We start from the raw sequence: 14,546 nt of genomic DNA on the forward strand, positions 1-14,546 counted from the left end.
GTTGGTGATGGACAGGGAGGCCTGGCGTGCTGCAGTTCATGGGGTCGCAAAGAGTCAGACACTACTGAGCGACTGAACTGAACTGAACTGATGGGAGCAGATGCCATGATCTCAGTTTTCTGAATGTTGAGCTTTAAGCCAACTTTTTCACTCTCCACTTTCACTTTCATCAAGAGGCTTTTTAGTTCCTCTTCACTTTCTGCCATAAGGGTGGTGTCATCTGCATATCTGAGGTTATTGATATTTCTCCCGGCAATCTTGATTCCAGCTTGTGTTTCTTCCAGTCCAGCATTTCTCATGATGTACTCTGCATATAAGTTAAATAAGCAGGGTGACAATATACAGCCTTGACGTACTCCTTTTCCTGTTTGGAACCAGTCTGTTGTTCCATGTCCAGTTCTAACTGTTGCTTCCTGATCTGCATATAGATTTCTCAAAAGGCATATCAGATGGTCTGGTATTCCCATCTCTTTCAGAATTTTCCACAGTTTTTTGTGATCCACACAGCGGAAGGCTTTGGCATAGTCAATAAAGCAGAAATAGATGTTTTTATGGAATTCTCTTGCTTTTTCTATGATCCAGTGGATGTTGGCAATTTGATCTCTGGTTCCTCTGCCTTTTCTAAAACCAGCTTGAACATCAGAAAGTTCACGGTTCACATATTGCTGAAGCCTGGCTTGGAGAATTTTGAGCATTACTTTACTAGTGTGTGAGATGAGTGCAATTGTGCGGTAGTTTGAGCATTTTTTGGCATTGCCTTTCTTTGGAATTGGAATGAAAACTGACCTTTTCCAGTCCTGTGGCCACTGCTGAGTTTTCCAAATTTGCTGGCATATTGAGTGCAGCACGTTCACAGCATTATCTTTCAGGATATGAAAGAGCTCAACTGGAATTCCATCACCTCCACTAGCTTTGTTTGTAGTGATGCTTTCTAAGGCCCACTTGACTTCACATTCTAGGATGTCTGGCTCCAGGTCAGTGATCACACCATCGTGATTATCAGCAGTAGATATAACGGTCATCTGAGTTAAATTCACCCATTCCAGTCCATTTTAGTTCACTGATTCCTAAAATGTTGATGTTCACTCTTGCCATCTCCTGTTTGAGCACTTCTAATTTGCCTTGATTCATGGACCTAGCATTCCAGGTTCCTATGCAACACTGCTCTTTACAACATTGGACTTTACTTCCATCACCTCAACTTCCAACATCCACAACTAGGTGTTTTTGCTTTGGCTGTATCTCTTCATTCTTTCTGGAGTTATTTCTCCACTGATTTCCAGTAGCATATTGGGCACCTACTGACCTGGGGAGTTCATCTTTCAGTGTCCTATCTTTTTGCCTTTTCATACTGTTCATGAGGTTCTCAAGGCAGGAATACTGAAGTGGTTTGCCATTCCCTTCTCCAGTGCAGCACGTTTTTCAGAACTCTCCAGCCATGCCATGTAGGGCCACCCAAGACAGACGGCTCATGGTGGAGAGATCCTTCTCAATACTGGTACTCTATTAAACTGAGTAGTAAGTTCTTAGAGACTCTGATTGATACGATATAGACACTCAGCTAGAATGGAATCTAATTTTACACATATAAAATTGTCACAGGTCGAAGTCAAACAGATTGAAACTTTTCTAAAACTGAATTAACAAACACAACACACTAGTAAAACAACTTGGGAGATATACAAGGAAGTCTTACTTACAGTCCACACTAAGTTTAGCAGATGACTGTCCTCCTGTTGTCATTACAGAATATTCTGCAGAATCAGCCTTTGTTGCTCCATCTATGATCAAAATGTGCTTTTTGCCTTCAACTCTAATGTGGTATCTTGATTTTGGACCAGGGATGATTTCCTCACCATTCTTAAACCTGAGATAAATAGATGATTTTTTTAGAAAGTTTTATAAAAAATGCTTCAAGTCACCAACACTCAAGAACTGCTTGTTGAATTAAAGAATGTATGGATCAGTCTCTATCAATAGATGAATACTGTAACAAGTATTATCTGAAAATTACATTAAAAAAACAAAATCCCATTCCTTTCACTTAAGATCAATTAGATAAAGATGCTGCTGCTGCTGCTAAGTCACTTCAGTTGTGTCCGACTCTGTGCGACCCCATAGACAGCAGCCCACTAGGCTCCTCTGTCCCTGGGATTCTCCAGGCAAGAATACTGGAGTGGGTTGCCATTTCCTTCTCCAATGCATGAAAGTGAAAAGTGAAAATGAAGTCTCTCAGTCATCCCCGACTCTTAGCGACACCAAGGACTGCAGCCTACCAGGCTCATGGAAAATCCCGTCCATGGGATTTTCCAGGCAAGAGTACTGGAGTGGGGTGCCATTGCCTTCTCCGATGCTAAGAGTGGATATTACCTATGTTTGGGCTCTTGGTGCACACTACTAAGAATAGCATTTTGATACATTTTAAAGATAGCTATGATTCTAGGTTACAATGAACAATCTATTCTAAACCAAATTGCTAGCAATTCCTACTGCAGAATTTACTCTGTCTCTCAATTAAGATTTTAAGATTCCAGATCTTCTAGTCTTTAACTCTGAGGTTACTCCCAGTGAACTGGAGAAAACACATCCCATCTGACCCCCAAAATACCCTTTTTATTTTTAAGAAATGTTCAAGTAATTTGGTGATTCTCAGTCTAAAATATCTTTCTGAGATACTGTGACAATAAAACGACTAGGAGTAACATAAAAAAAGTATTCAGTTCAGTTCAGTTGCTCAGTCGTGTCTGACTCTTTGCCACCCCATGAACTGCAGCATGCCAGGCCTCCCTGTCCATCACCAACTCCTGGAGTTCACTCAGACTCATGTCCATCAAGTCAGTGATGCCATCCAGCCATCTCATCCTCTGTCGTCCCCTTCTCCTCCTGCCCCCAACCCCTCCCTGCATCAGTCTTTTCCAATGAGTCAACTCTTTGCATGAGGTGGCCAAAGGATTGGAGTTTCAGCCTTAGCATCAGTCCTTCCAATGAACACCCAGGACTGATCTTTAGAATGGACTGGTTGGCTCTCCTTGCAGTCCAAGGGACTCTCAAGAGTCTTCTCCAACACCACAGTTCAAAAGCATCAATTCTTCTGCACTCAGCTTTCTTCACAGTCCAACTCTCACATCCATACGTGACCACTGGAAAAACCATAGCCTTGACTAGACAGGCCTTTGTTGGCAAAGTAATGTCTCTGCTTTTGAATATGCTATCTAGGTTGGTCATAACTTTCCTTCCAAGGAGTAAGCGTCTTTTAATTTCATGGCTGCAGTCACCATCTGCAGTGACTTTGGAGCCCCAAAAAATAAAGTCTGACACTGTTTCCCCATCTATTCCATATAACTTGCCATCATGGTATAGTGAGAGCATGCATTGGAAAGAGCACCCATGGGCTTTGGAGTCAAATAGACATGAGGAACCTTGAAACATTCATTTACTAGTAAGTGTCTAATTCCCTATATCCTTATCAATATAGATATCTGGATCTTTTTTTTTTCAGTCTCACAGGTGAAAAAAGCCAATATCTTAGAATAGTTTTAGTTACATTTCTACTAACACAAATGAGGTTGATATCCTTTTCATATGTATAAAAGCAATTTCCTATTCTCCAAAGTATGAAGGCACTTTTTTGTTTATTAAAAATGGACAGACCTCAGGATATCTATTTACCATTTTACATTGGCATCATCTTCAGACACTTCACATTCTAATTCCACTCTCTCCCCACAATAAGCTTTTGTATCTTCCAGCTGTTTGGTCACCATAACTGGAGGCTCTATTGTGGAAAAAAAAAAGAAGAAGAAAATCAGAAGCATTAAATGCCCCCAAATCTGCTCATGACCCTGGGTTTGTTCACAGATGAAAAACCAACAGTAAGAAAGTGTGGTTGATCACAGAGTGATGGTTAGATGGTGGTAGTTAGAAGGTGGATTTTTTAATGATTTTTCATGGCAAAATAAACAGTTGGCAGCCTTGGGTAAGTTTCACATAATTTCCCAAGAACTCTTCAAATCAAATAAATGATTGCTTTAGAGAGCAGACAAATTATATCAAATAATCTTCTTTGGGCAAATAAGAAGGCAGAAGATAGACATTTCTGAGGAAGGAAAATAAATAACACTAAAATTCTCTACTTATTGTTTTAGACAGATGATAGAGATTACAGAATTGTCTCTACTTTTTTTTTTAATTGAAGTATAGTTGATGTGCAAGATTACAAAGCTGTCAGCCACAGGTCCTCATATAGGAAATAATTGCTTCATGGCTTCATTGACACACACCCTCCAGCTCTTTTCACTAGTAAATGATGGTCTTCAGCAATCTCAGTGCCAACCACTGATGACTTTACTAACAAAGCTGTTTCAAGGGAAATCGATTTGTGATGAGCTGAATGTGTGAAATGGTTATCCAGTAGACTTTGTTGGGTTTCAAAAGCTATCACTAGAGCAATTAAATTGCAAAATACTGCTTACATGAGCCGAAACTACAAGGCATTTTTACTCAACAGTTTTTTTCTCCTGTCAGCTTTTCTAGTTGTCAACAAACCTGAAGATTAATTAGGATACTCAATAAACACCAGGACAAAGATGCTTCAATCCACAGCCAATCTAACGCTCAAGCTAAATCATCTCGAGAGGGACTACTATCTCTGCTCTGGAGCTCAAGAGCTCACTTCACCATTTTCATTTTTGATTATTACCCCTGAGAGAAGGAGAGCCATTGGCTCTTAATGGTTATGTAAGAGATTTCACTTTACCTCTCACAAAGAGCTCAGTGGAACATTTCTCATCACCAGCTGTCACATAATACTCCGAATCATCTGTTAGTACACAGTTATTGATAAACATGATTCTTTCACATCCTTTATGTTCAAAGATGTATCTGTTTTAAATAGGAGGAAGATAAACAGAGTCCATGAACCCAATTTTATTCTTTTCTTTATTGCCAGCAAATTTGGCTTATAATTCCGTAATATCTGAAAGTCAGAAATAGTCATTTAGATCTACAATTTATTATCCATATCTTACATAGTTTAATAAATATTAAACAGGAAGCCAATTTCTATCTTTATAACACATAATGTAATACATATGCATATTTGCATATAATATTTGTCACTATTTTCTTTTATATATGATTTTTGGACTTCCCAGGTGGCACTAGTAGTAAAGAACACGCTTGACAATGCAGAAGACATAAGAGATGCGGAATCGATTCTTGCGGTGGGAAAATCCCCTGGAGAGGAGAATGGCAACTCACTCCAGTATTCTTGCCTGGAGAATCCCATGGACAGAAGAACCTGACAGGCTACAGTCTATAGGGTCGCAAAAAGTCAGACACGACTGAAGCAACCTAGCACACATATTTTTTATTCCAAACATAAAATCAGTACTCACATATTTACCAATGAACAATTTTTAACCTATTGTTGGAAAATACGGTAGGCTAAGATTTTTAACTCTTTACATTTTTTAAAGTGATCAATTCATCTACTCTATTGTGGGAGAGAAAGTTTATATTTTTCATTGATTTATTGAATTCACTCCTTGCTATCCCAGTGACATTTTATTGGGTGAATAAATGATTACACAATTTAAGCAATAATATGAATTTAATCATTAATATAGATGGTAATTCTATACAATGTGATATTATCTTAAATGAGCTTAAGAACTAGTATTATCATATATATCATAATTATCATCTACTGAAAAAGACCTTAAGTGGAAACAAAAACCTGAAATCCAGAAGACCGCATAATTTGATTATCTGTGATCTAGATTATGGATGGGTATATTAGGGCATTATAAGAGATGAAAGAAAAAGTTCTTACTTGGGAAATTCTCAAAGACTTCAAGAACAAAACACTAATAAACATTTTTCGAGATAAAAATAACCAAGTAAAATTATGTTTTTGGTAAATTCAGGCTGCCTGCAAGAGACTTTTACCAGATATAAACATTATTATCACAAAGTCACTCTGAGAGCAGGATCACATTAAGAAATTGGAAACTACCTAATTGTTCCACAGAAGTGACGATTTTCAGGATTAAAGCCCTTTATAAATATACACACGTTTCCTGTTCACTTGAAAAAATATATTGGAGTTGAAAATCTTTCAGACTGAGAAGGATCTCTGTAATGTAGTTTCCTAATAGCCTAGCAATACCATCAGATATCAGGGATTAGCTTGTTTCCTTCATTTGGGAAAAGGGTCAAAAAACAATAAAACATAGGCTTTAGATGCTATTCTGGAAGAACAGAAGTTATCTACTTATAAGGTGTGATTCCCATTACAAGCTGGTATATCAAATACATATTTCAATTTTTCTCAAAAATTTCTTTAAAATTGGTTGAAGTTTGGCAATGCTCTGAAGTAATCACATATAACCTACAATGACACAAAATAATAATTACAAGTACTTGAAATAGTTTATACATAATTAAAACATAAGGCAAGGTTTAATTTATATAGCACCATACTTCAATGGTTCCAAAATACATAAAAAGTTTTTGCTGTCCCCTCATATGATTTTGCATCATACGAATATAAAACTAAAAGTGCTTTCAGGCATAGAAAATCAAGTCAAATTACTCTTTGATTTATACAGTTACTACTGATTATTTGCAAGTTTGACTTACTTTGTGCTGGGTCGAATTTCTTGACCATTTTTATACCATTTCACCTCCAATTTTGGATCTGCCAGTTCCACGACAAATCTTACCCTGCCTCCTTTATCAACCTGATATGCAGGATCAAGAATTCTTGCAAAAGCTAGTAGAGAGAAGATACAAAACTAAGTTAATATGTATATGCATATGATATGAATTTAAATAGTCAATCCAAAAACCTAAAACTGAATAAATTGATACAAAAAGAAGAAATAGGAAACTTTCGAATTATCCCTCATATTTTAGAAATCTGCATCAATTTATAAATAATAAGATGGTTTAAAAATTTTAGGAGAGTCCATATGCTTTTGGAAGAAACATAAGCAAAGAATTATTGAAGAGGCTTTAAAAATGATTGTCTTCATTCTTTGGGCAATGTATAATATAAAATATCCAAATGAAATTTGAACTTGAAGGACATGCTTATTCTCCTAAAATGATTATTTTTAGTTTCATTGGCATTATCTGTGTACATCTATCTTACAGACAGTTTTTTTAATCAAAGAATTTATGAGATACTTCCAATGACTCATGAGCTTAAATGGAATGTCTTCGACTGATGGAAACAGTAAGCTTATCACAGTTTTTGTACTGTGGAAACCTGCGCAAATATTGACATGCTTAAACATTAGGGTTACCTTAGCAGGTGTGGGACATGAATTCCCCATGATGCATCAAATGGGTGGAAGAATGTAACAGTAAAACAAACACAGAATCTACTCTACCTAAATAAGAATCAGGAATCTGAGAGTGACGGAGAGATGCAGCGGATGGAGAAAGGGGCTGCTGAGAAATTCCCAGTAACACAAGAATATTTAATACTCCATTATATACTGTGTCGGAGAAGGCAGTGGCACCTCACTCCAGTACTCTTGCCTGGAAAATCCCACGGACGGAGGAGCCTGGTAGGCTGCAGTCCATGGGGTCGCCAAGAGTTGGACACGACTGAGCGACTTCACTTTCCCTTTTCACTTTCATGCACTGGAGAAGGAAATGGCAACCCACTCCAGTGTTCTTGCCTGGAGAATCCCAGGGACGGGGGAGCCTGGTGGGCTGCCTTCTATGGGGTCGCACAGAGTCGGACACGACTGAAGCGACTTAGCAGCAGCATACATTGTGTCACTGTAATGTACTTTTGTTACTTTAAACCTTCAGCAGCTGTCCACTACCTACTTTGCTGGAGATGTGCGGGGCAGTGAACTATTTCACCCGAAGCCAAGTTAACCAAGAGAAGCGTAACCCCTGCAAATTCCACTACAGCTAGTCAGACCTATAAACCCATTACGAAATAGGGAGGATTATCGTCTCCCCTCGGAGAAGGCAATGGCACCCCACTCCAGTACTCTTGCCTGGAAAACCTCATGGACGGAGGAGCCTGGTGGGCTGCAGTCCATGGGGTCGCTAAGAGTCGGACACGACTGAGAGACTTCACTTTCACTTTTCACTTTCGTGCATTGGAGAAGGAAATGGCAACCCACTCCAGTGTTCTTGCCTGAAGCCCAGGGACGGGGGAGCCTGGTGGGCTGCCGTCTATGGGGTCACACAGAGTCGGACACGACTGAAGTGACTTAGCATAGCATAGAATAGCATATCGTCTCTCCTAGGAGTGCTCAGACGTCCTCACCTGCACTCTTCTTTTCCACTCTGCGCATGCGCTTGAGCCGCCTGAGCATACCACGCAGGTCAGTGATACCGTACTGGAAGGCGATTTTCTCGTACTCGCTGGGTTTCGCATTCTTCAGCAGCTCCCACACGTCTACCTCGGGTTGTTCCTCCTGGGGCTTCACCTCCCTAAACGGGGAGAACCAATGCCTGGTTTAATAGCTGCCCACTGGCCTTTAAAGACCAGGAAAGTCGAGTATGGTACCGATTTTTTGGTTCAGCGCTAAAAGCTCTGTTTAAAGCCTGAGTACTTAAATAGCCAAGGAGAAAGTCTACTTCGCATGAAGTTTCAGTGCAACTTCTGGATAGTCAAAGGTTAGATCCGTGCACTTTCATTAACGCTCTCGTTTTTCTAGTTAAAAACACAGTATTAAGGAGATAAAAGGATTTCAGGAACTATCCTTACGCTATTTTTACTTATTTTAAACCTGAAAATCCAAATAAGAGATGAGATTTTGAGAAACTTAAAATATCAGTTTTCATCTAGGATTTAGATATTGAAATAAGGTTTAAGAACCAGAAGATTTTAGGTGTTGGTCCATGAAAGAACAATGCTCTCTGCCTTCATTGGTGTGCGTACCCTAACTCTGCATGGAGACGGTACAAATAACAGTATTTCAAATCTTCAGATTTTGCAAATAGCATTTTCCCTACCATGTTAGTAAATGTGTACATTAACCATTTTTTGCTGTTTTTTAATACAAAAAATATTTGAAACTGTGACAGCATTTGTTCTTTGTTTCTGTTTTGTTTTTTTTTTTTGGTTTGGTTGTTTTTCATATGACTTTTGTGTATACATATTATTTTAAAGAGAAAACTTTATTTTCTAAATTGTCAGAATGAAAAGAATGAGACTCAAAATTCTCTCATATTTCATCTTAAAGTACTGTCCAGAACTTTTTTGGAAGCAGTTTGGGTACAAACTGCTTTGAATCATGAAAATATAAATGTGAAACTATAAAGCAAGTCATAAAGGGGTCCATGAACAAGCTGATAGTAACTTAGTGTGATTATCAAAATCATGACTCTAAATTTTGACCACTGGCAAAAGAATGTATAGAACATATAAAGAACATATATAACTACTGTATACACACACATACATAGGATTTAAAGTACATACACTTATCTGTATTTTAAAACCTAAAAGTGAAACAAAATTCAGGAATAAACACTCTTCAGGGAAAGAGCCTTAGTTGCAAATGCTAAATATAATATAAATTGATTTCCTTAACTAGCTAAGAAGTTCTAATTCTGTTTAAGTTTAGTTGACTGTTTTTATGGACTAAGGTTAAACTGGAAATATTTTAGTGACTACTTACTGTGAATAATGCTGGTTTGGGTATGATTTTTCCAGGAAAACTGGTCAACACATCTTAAACATCAGTGTGAAAACAGATGCATACTATCATGATAGCAAATAATGAGTTACATATGTTTGTACTGTCATATTAATTATACCCATTTCAGAATTTCTTGAGGAAATACTGGGTTACAATCATAGGGAAGGGTAGGAGAATGTAAACATAACTTAGAGTTTAGGGTGGCGTTAGGCAAGGATGGCTTCTGCATATCTAATTTCCGTTGTCATGTAAGTCTTTTGCCCAATAAATGATGTTGAGGCACATCTGGATAATGGAAGAAAGTGAAAGGTCATTGGTCCCTCAGCGACCTTTGTGGAAAGGACTAGAAACACCATTAGGAAAATGTGCTTCTTAAAGATTCAAGATGCAACTCTTCATTTCACTGAAATGGTAACCAGGCCCTCTAATGACATGGGGAAATTGAAAAGCTTAAGAAAAGTGTCCTGAAGTTGAAATATTAGTAATAATTTGTCTGGTCTACTATATCTATTGCCTAAAAGCAGTCTACATTTCAAATTTAACATTTAAATATTTTGTGGGAAGTCCTGGAGAATTGCGATTAAAATGTGTATCTGTGTATATACATTTTTTTCTCCCTATGAGACTTTCCTCAATCCACTTTATTATTGCTCTATTTTTGTCATATTAGCCTGAATCCCCACATTGTAAAATTATCCCATTCTACATTTTGTTCCATTTGTATCTCAACCAAGAAGAATTACCCACGTATTTCAAATATCCTCTTGACATTGGTGAAAAGATTTAAAGATGTCAATGATAAAGACAGACTAAAAGAGCTAACAAGAGGCACAAATCAAACACTGAGAATACCCAGATGTATAGGTGAATGTTTACATGAGGAAGTCACTAAGTAATAAAGACCATTTTCAGCGTGATTTCTTGAGTCAGTTTTGTTGATAGATTCATAAAACTGATCATCCTCACCATTTTTTTCATTAACACCAAAATACATCCCACTCTATCACAACCTTAATCCTATCATGCTTTGTATACAAACACAAGTAACCTCTTGTCTCTTTCTTTCCTCTCCACTACTCAGTTGAACCCCAAATTGCAAGGAGATGGATGCCTCATTTTGTACTGGAATATGAGGTCAAGGCGCCCATCTGTAATATTTCCTTAACTCATTCAGAACACATCTTTACTTACCATGGTGGCTGCACATGACCATATCTGTATGGCTACATTAAATTTCAGCAGGGAGAAAAATCCAAATTTCTCTAGGCACTACTGATCCCTTTCCAAGAATTGGCATAGACCTATATAACATTTACAGTACTTCCATCTACATCAAAATTTCCATAACTTAACAATCCTAGTGAAATACAAAGCTGTTATAGAAAATTTTATGTAGAATAAAACTTTAAAGTATTTATATAGGTCAGGTCTCATAACAAGATACTGCCCAAAGACTAACTGTGATTTATCTAATGTCTATTTGGAATATGCTAACTTTGTTCAGGGCAGGGAGATATTTCGTTGTATAAAGATGTTGGTGGTAATGATATTTATTCTCATGAGGATTTTGCCACACACTCTTGGAGGAGTAGAAATGTTATTACCACATGTTATTACTATAGTGAAAACACATGCAATTCACAAATTAGTAGGAAAACACAATGATTTCCAAAGTTATACTGGTGGATTAGTATATAGTATATTAAATGAATATAGTCTTATGGTGACAACAATCTAATAATGAGTCAAAATCATAATTAGGGGATGTAAAGAAAATGAGAAGTAGAGACATGTTGACTGCTCAGTTTTTTCTAATAATTTTTTTCTTTAGTCATTTTGACTATTAATTAGATTTCTTTTACTCTGAAAACTACTGATAGAACTAGTGTGTTCTTTTTTCTTTCCTTTTCCTTTTAATCAGACTTGGCACTTAATAATCTGTTACATTTTTATTGATTGATTATGTGTGTGTATGTGTATTTTGTCACTTTACTAATGTCAACTTAAAGAAATTGCACAATGTGAGAGCTATGAATCAAGTTTTATTTGGGACAAAATGAGGACTGCAGCCTGGAAGACAGCACCTCAGATAGCTCTGAGAAACTGTTCCAGAGAGGCAGTGAGGAAGGTCAGTATGTATGTAATTTTGGTGAAGGGGGAATACACTTAATCAAGCACATATTTTTCTGGAAGATTTCTGCTAGTCTCATGAAGCTTTTGCTAGTTATGAGGAACAGTCATTATCAGGAATGATTTTAGTGCTTTCTAGATATGAGGAGATATGAGAACTGGGCTCACAAAATCAGCTCCTGAAAAATATCTGAATATAACTATCTGAAGACCTGTCCTTCCAGTTTTCCTTCCAAGCACAGAGTGCCTCATTTCTGCTCTCCACCCTGAACTCCTTTCAGGGAGTATTGAAAATCAGCACATAATTCAATCTTTGTAGAGGAAGATGGCAAGTGCAAATTAAATAGTTGACACTAATGTAAGTTCTTCAAGGGAAAATGTCACATTTTGAGGGGAAGTGGATATTTATTTGACACCTGTATGAATCCGGTCTCTTACATTTAACTTAATTCTCACAATAATACTCAAGTAGTTTTTATTCTCTGCATTTACAGTTGTGGAAAGCAAGTCTCAGAGAGGACATATCACTTGAGCAAAGTCATGTCCAATAAATGGGAAAGCCCAGACTCAAATCCATGTTTTAACCACTACCTTTTTCTTCCCATGAATATGTATTTATATCTTTCCATGTACCAGGCGCTGGAAGGCATTGGATTTCTTTTCCTCACCTCAACTAATGTTATGGTCTACACAAAGAAAGCATTTAGCATTTTCCTGGTTGATTAAATGACTACAGAAAAAAACAACCCAAAACCTCTTGTCTTCCTAAAGTTTTAGCTTATTATAAACATATAAGGTGCCAACTTCCCAGGCAGATTTAGGGTGATGTTTCTTATGTGGAGTCACAGGAAGTGTGCTGATTGAGAAAAGGGAACTTGTATGTAGGTCCCTGCCCTCCCTCAAGTTAGCTGTATGACTTGGGGTAAGTCATTCAACTTCTCTGGTCTTTGGTCTCTCACTTGGAGAACAGGAAGAGTGCAGCTCATTTAAGGTCACTTCATATTCTATTGCTTTAAAATACTTTGGGGGAATTAATAAATATTATTGAGACTAATGATTATTTGAAGTATCCAGAGAAGGAATGATGTTTCTGATACTGCCAAAGTCTATTGATTGGCGAATATCCATTTGGTTATTAATATATGGCACCTGTTAATGTTTCTGTTCTCAGCCTAAATGTTTAGAGCTGGGGGTGAATGTTTCGTTCACAGGGGTTTGAATAAAGCCACCCAACTAAACTGAGAATGAACACAAGCCTATTTATTACCGTTTTTAATTTGTTTTGAAGCATATCTATACCTATGATTTTCAGTAGACATAGAAAGCAGTAAAAATAATAAGCGAACCTAGAAAACTAAATGAAGTCCCATATCAATATTATATATCATTAATTTAGAGTTGTAGTTTTACTGTTTATTCACAAATTTGGTACATAAACACAATCCTAGCAAAAGTCATTTTCTTTATGTTTCTTCTGTGCTATAGTAACTATCTATATATGTATATCTTTATATATAACATATATAATATAGTATATTTATGATTATGTATATGCATATATGGGCTTCCCAAGTGGTAAAGAATCCACCTGCCAATATAGGAGATGCAGGTTTGAGCCTTGGGTTGGGAAGATCCCCTAGAGAAGGAAATGGCGACCCACTCCACTCTTCTTGCCCGGGAAATGCCATGGACAGAGGAACCTGGTGGGCTACAGTCCATGGTGTCACACAGAGTTGGACATGACTGAGTGACTAAAAACAAAAAACAAATATGCATATATAGGGCAGAAATTCTATAAAATGGTTGTGTACTAAATATCCATAATGAAAATTTATAAATTTTATTGCCAGAGAGTACAAAGTTAAAAGAACATGAGTGATAATACTAAACACTTATCTCCATTTCACTACTATTTTATCCCTTCAAAAAATGCAAATTTGGGGCATTTTAAATATCTCTGAAATAAGAATGTACCTTATAATCAGCAGTATGTCACAATAAGCTATTTGGACAATTTTTTTCATTGCTTAGTGGTTTATAATACAGCTATATATTAGCATGGTGTCTTAGATTTGATGAAATACAGTAAATCATCAATACTATGTTAAAGTAGGTGTGTATATATATATATATGTATATATATATACACACACACATAAATATATACATTTGCTGAGACGTCTACCAAAATTTTGAAATTGACTTTTCAGTCAAATATCAAAAGCAGGAGAATGGAGGCTTTATTTATTCAATCATGATGAGGGATCATGATTGAAATAATCGAAATCATGAGAGAAATAAGAAGTTTTCAGGCATTTAAGTCTTCTGTCTCAGTTTTCAAATTTCCTCATCCCCTACTAAGAAAATATGTGAAGACTCATGAAACATTTAAAAAGAAAGTAAAAGCATCAGCTAAAATATTTAGCAGATTAGTACGCAGTTGTTTCACTGTCGCTTAGTCAACGCTATTATAATATTTCATAAGCAAAACACATTTTAAGAACTTTAAACTTGACTTCTCTGAGTGGATATCTAAAAGATTTCCAGGCCAAAGCACCTCACTCCATCAGTGGGTTCTCACCTACGTTTCAGGAGACCACTAAAATCAAGTTCCCCTGCATCGTCTTGACCTTCTCCACTGTCATTAACAAAAGAAAAGCAAATCTGGGTTTAATGCTGAGACACATATACAACAGTTCCCCCAAACACTCTACGTATAATGTATATGCAATGTTGTAC

General features: G+C 37.0%; 1 protein-coding gene across 9 annotated transcripts in view; it reads right to left on the minus strand.

Annotated features, from left to right (window-relative positions):
• Window positions 1–14,546, minus strand: part of MYBPC1 (myosin binding protein C, slow type) — a 101,808-nt gene that overhangs the window by 45,638 nt on the left and 41,624 nt on the right. For all 9 annotated transcript variants that reach the window (XM_010853450.1, XM_010853447.1, XM_010853451.1 and 6 more), the window contains 6 exons: window positions 14,389–14,445; window positions 8,297–8,463; window positions 6,643–6,775; window positions 4,757–4,881; window positions 3,670–3,775; window positions 1,701–1,867 (listed from right to left, as the gene is read on the minus strand). In XM_010853450.1, coding sequence (XP_010851752.1) covers window positions 1,701–1,867; window positions 3,670–3,775; window positions 4,757–4,881; window positions 6,643–6,775; window positions 8,297–8,463; window positions 14,389–14,445 — 755 coding nt within the window. The remainder of the gene's footprint in view (window positions 1–1,700; window positions 1,868–3,669; window positions 3,776–4,756; window positions 4,882–6,642; window positions 6,776–8,296; window positions 8,464–14,388; window positions 14,446–14,546) is intronic.

This window comes from Bison bison, unplaced genomic scaffold, assembly GCF_000754665.1.
Source record: "Bison bison bison isolate TAMUID 2011002044 unplaced genomic scaffold, Bison_UMD1.0 scf7180017864327, whole genome shotgun sequence".
Lineage (NCBI taxonomy): Eukaryota > Metazoa > Chordata > Mammalia > Artiodactyla > Bovidae > Bison > Bison bison.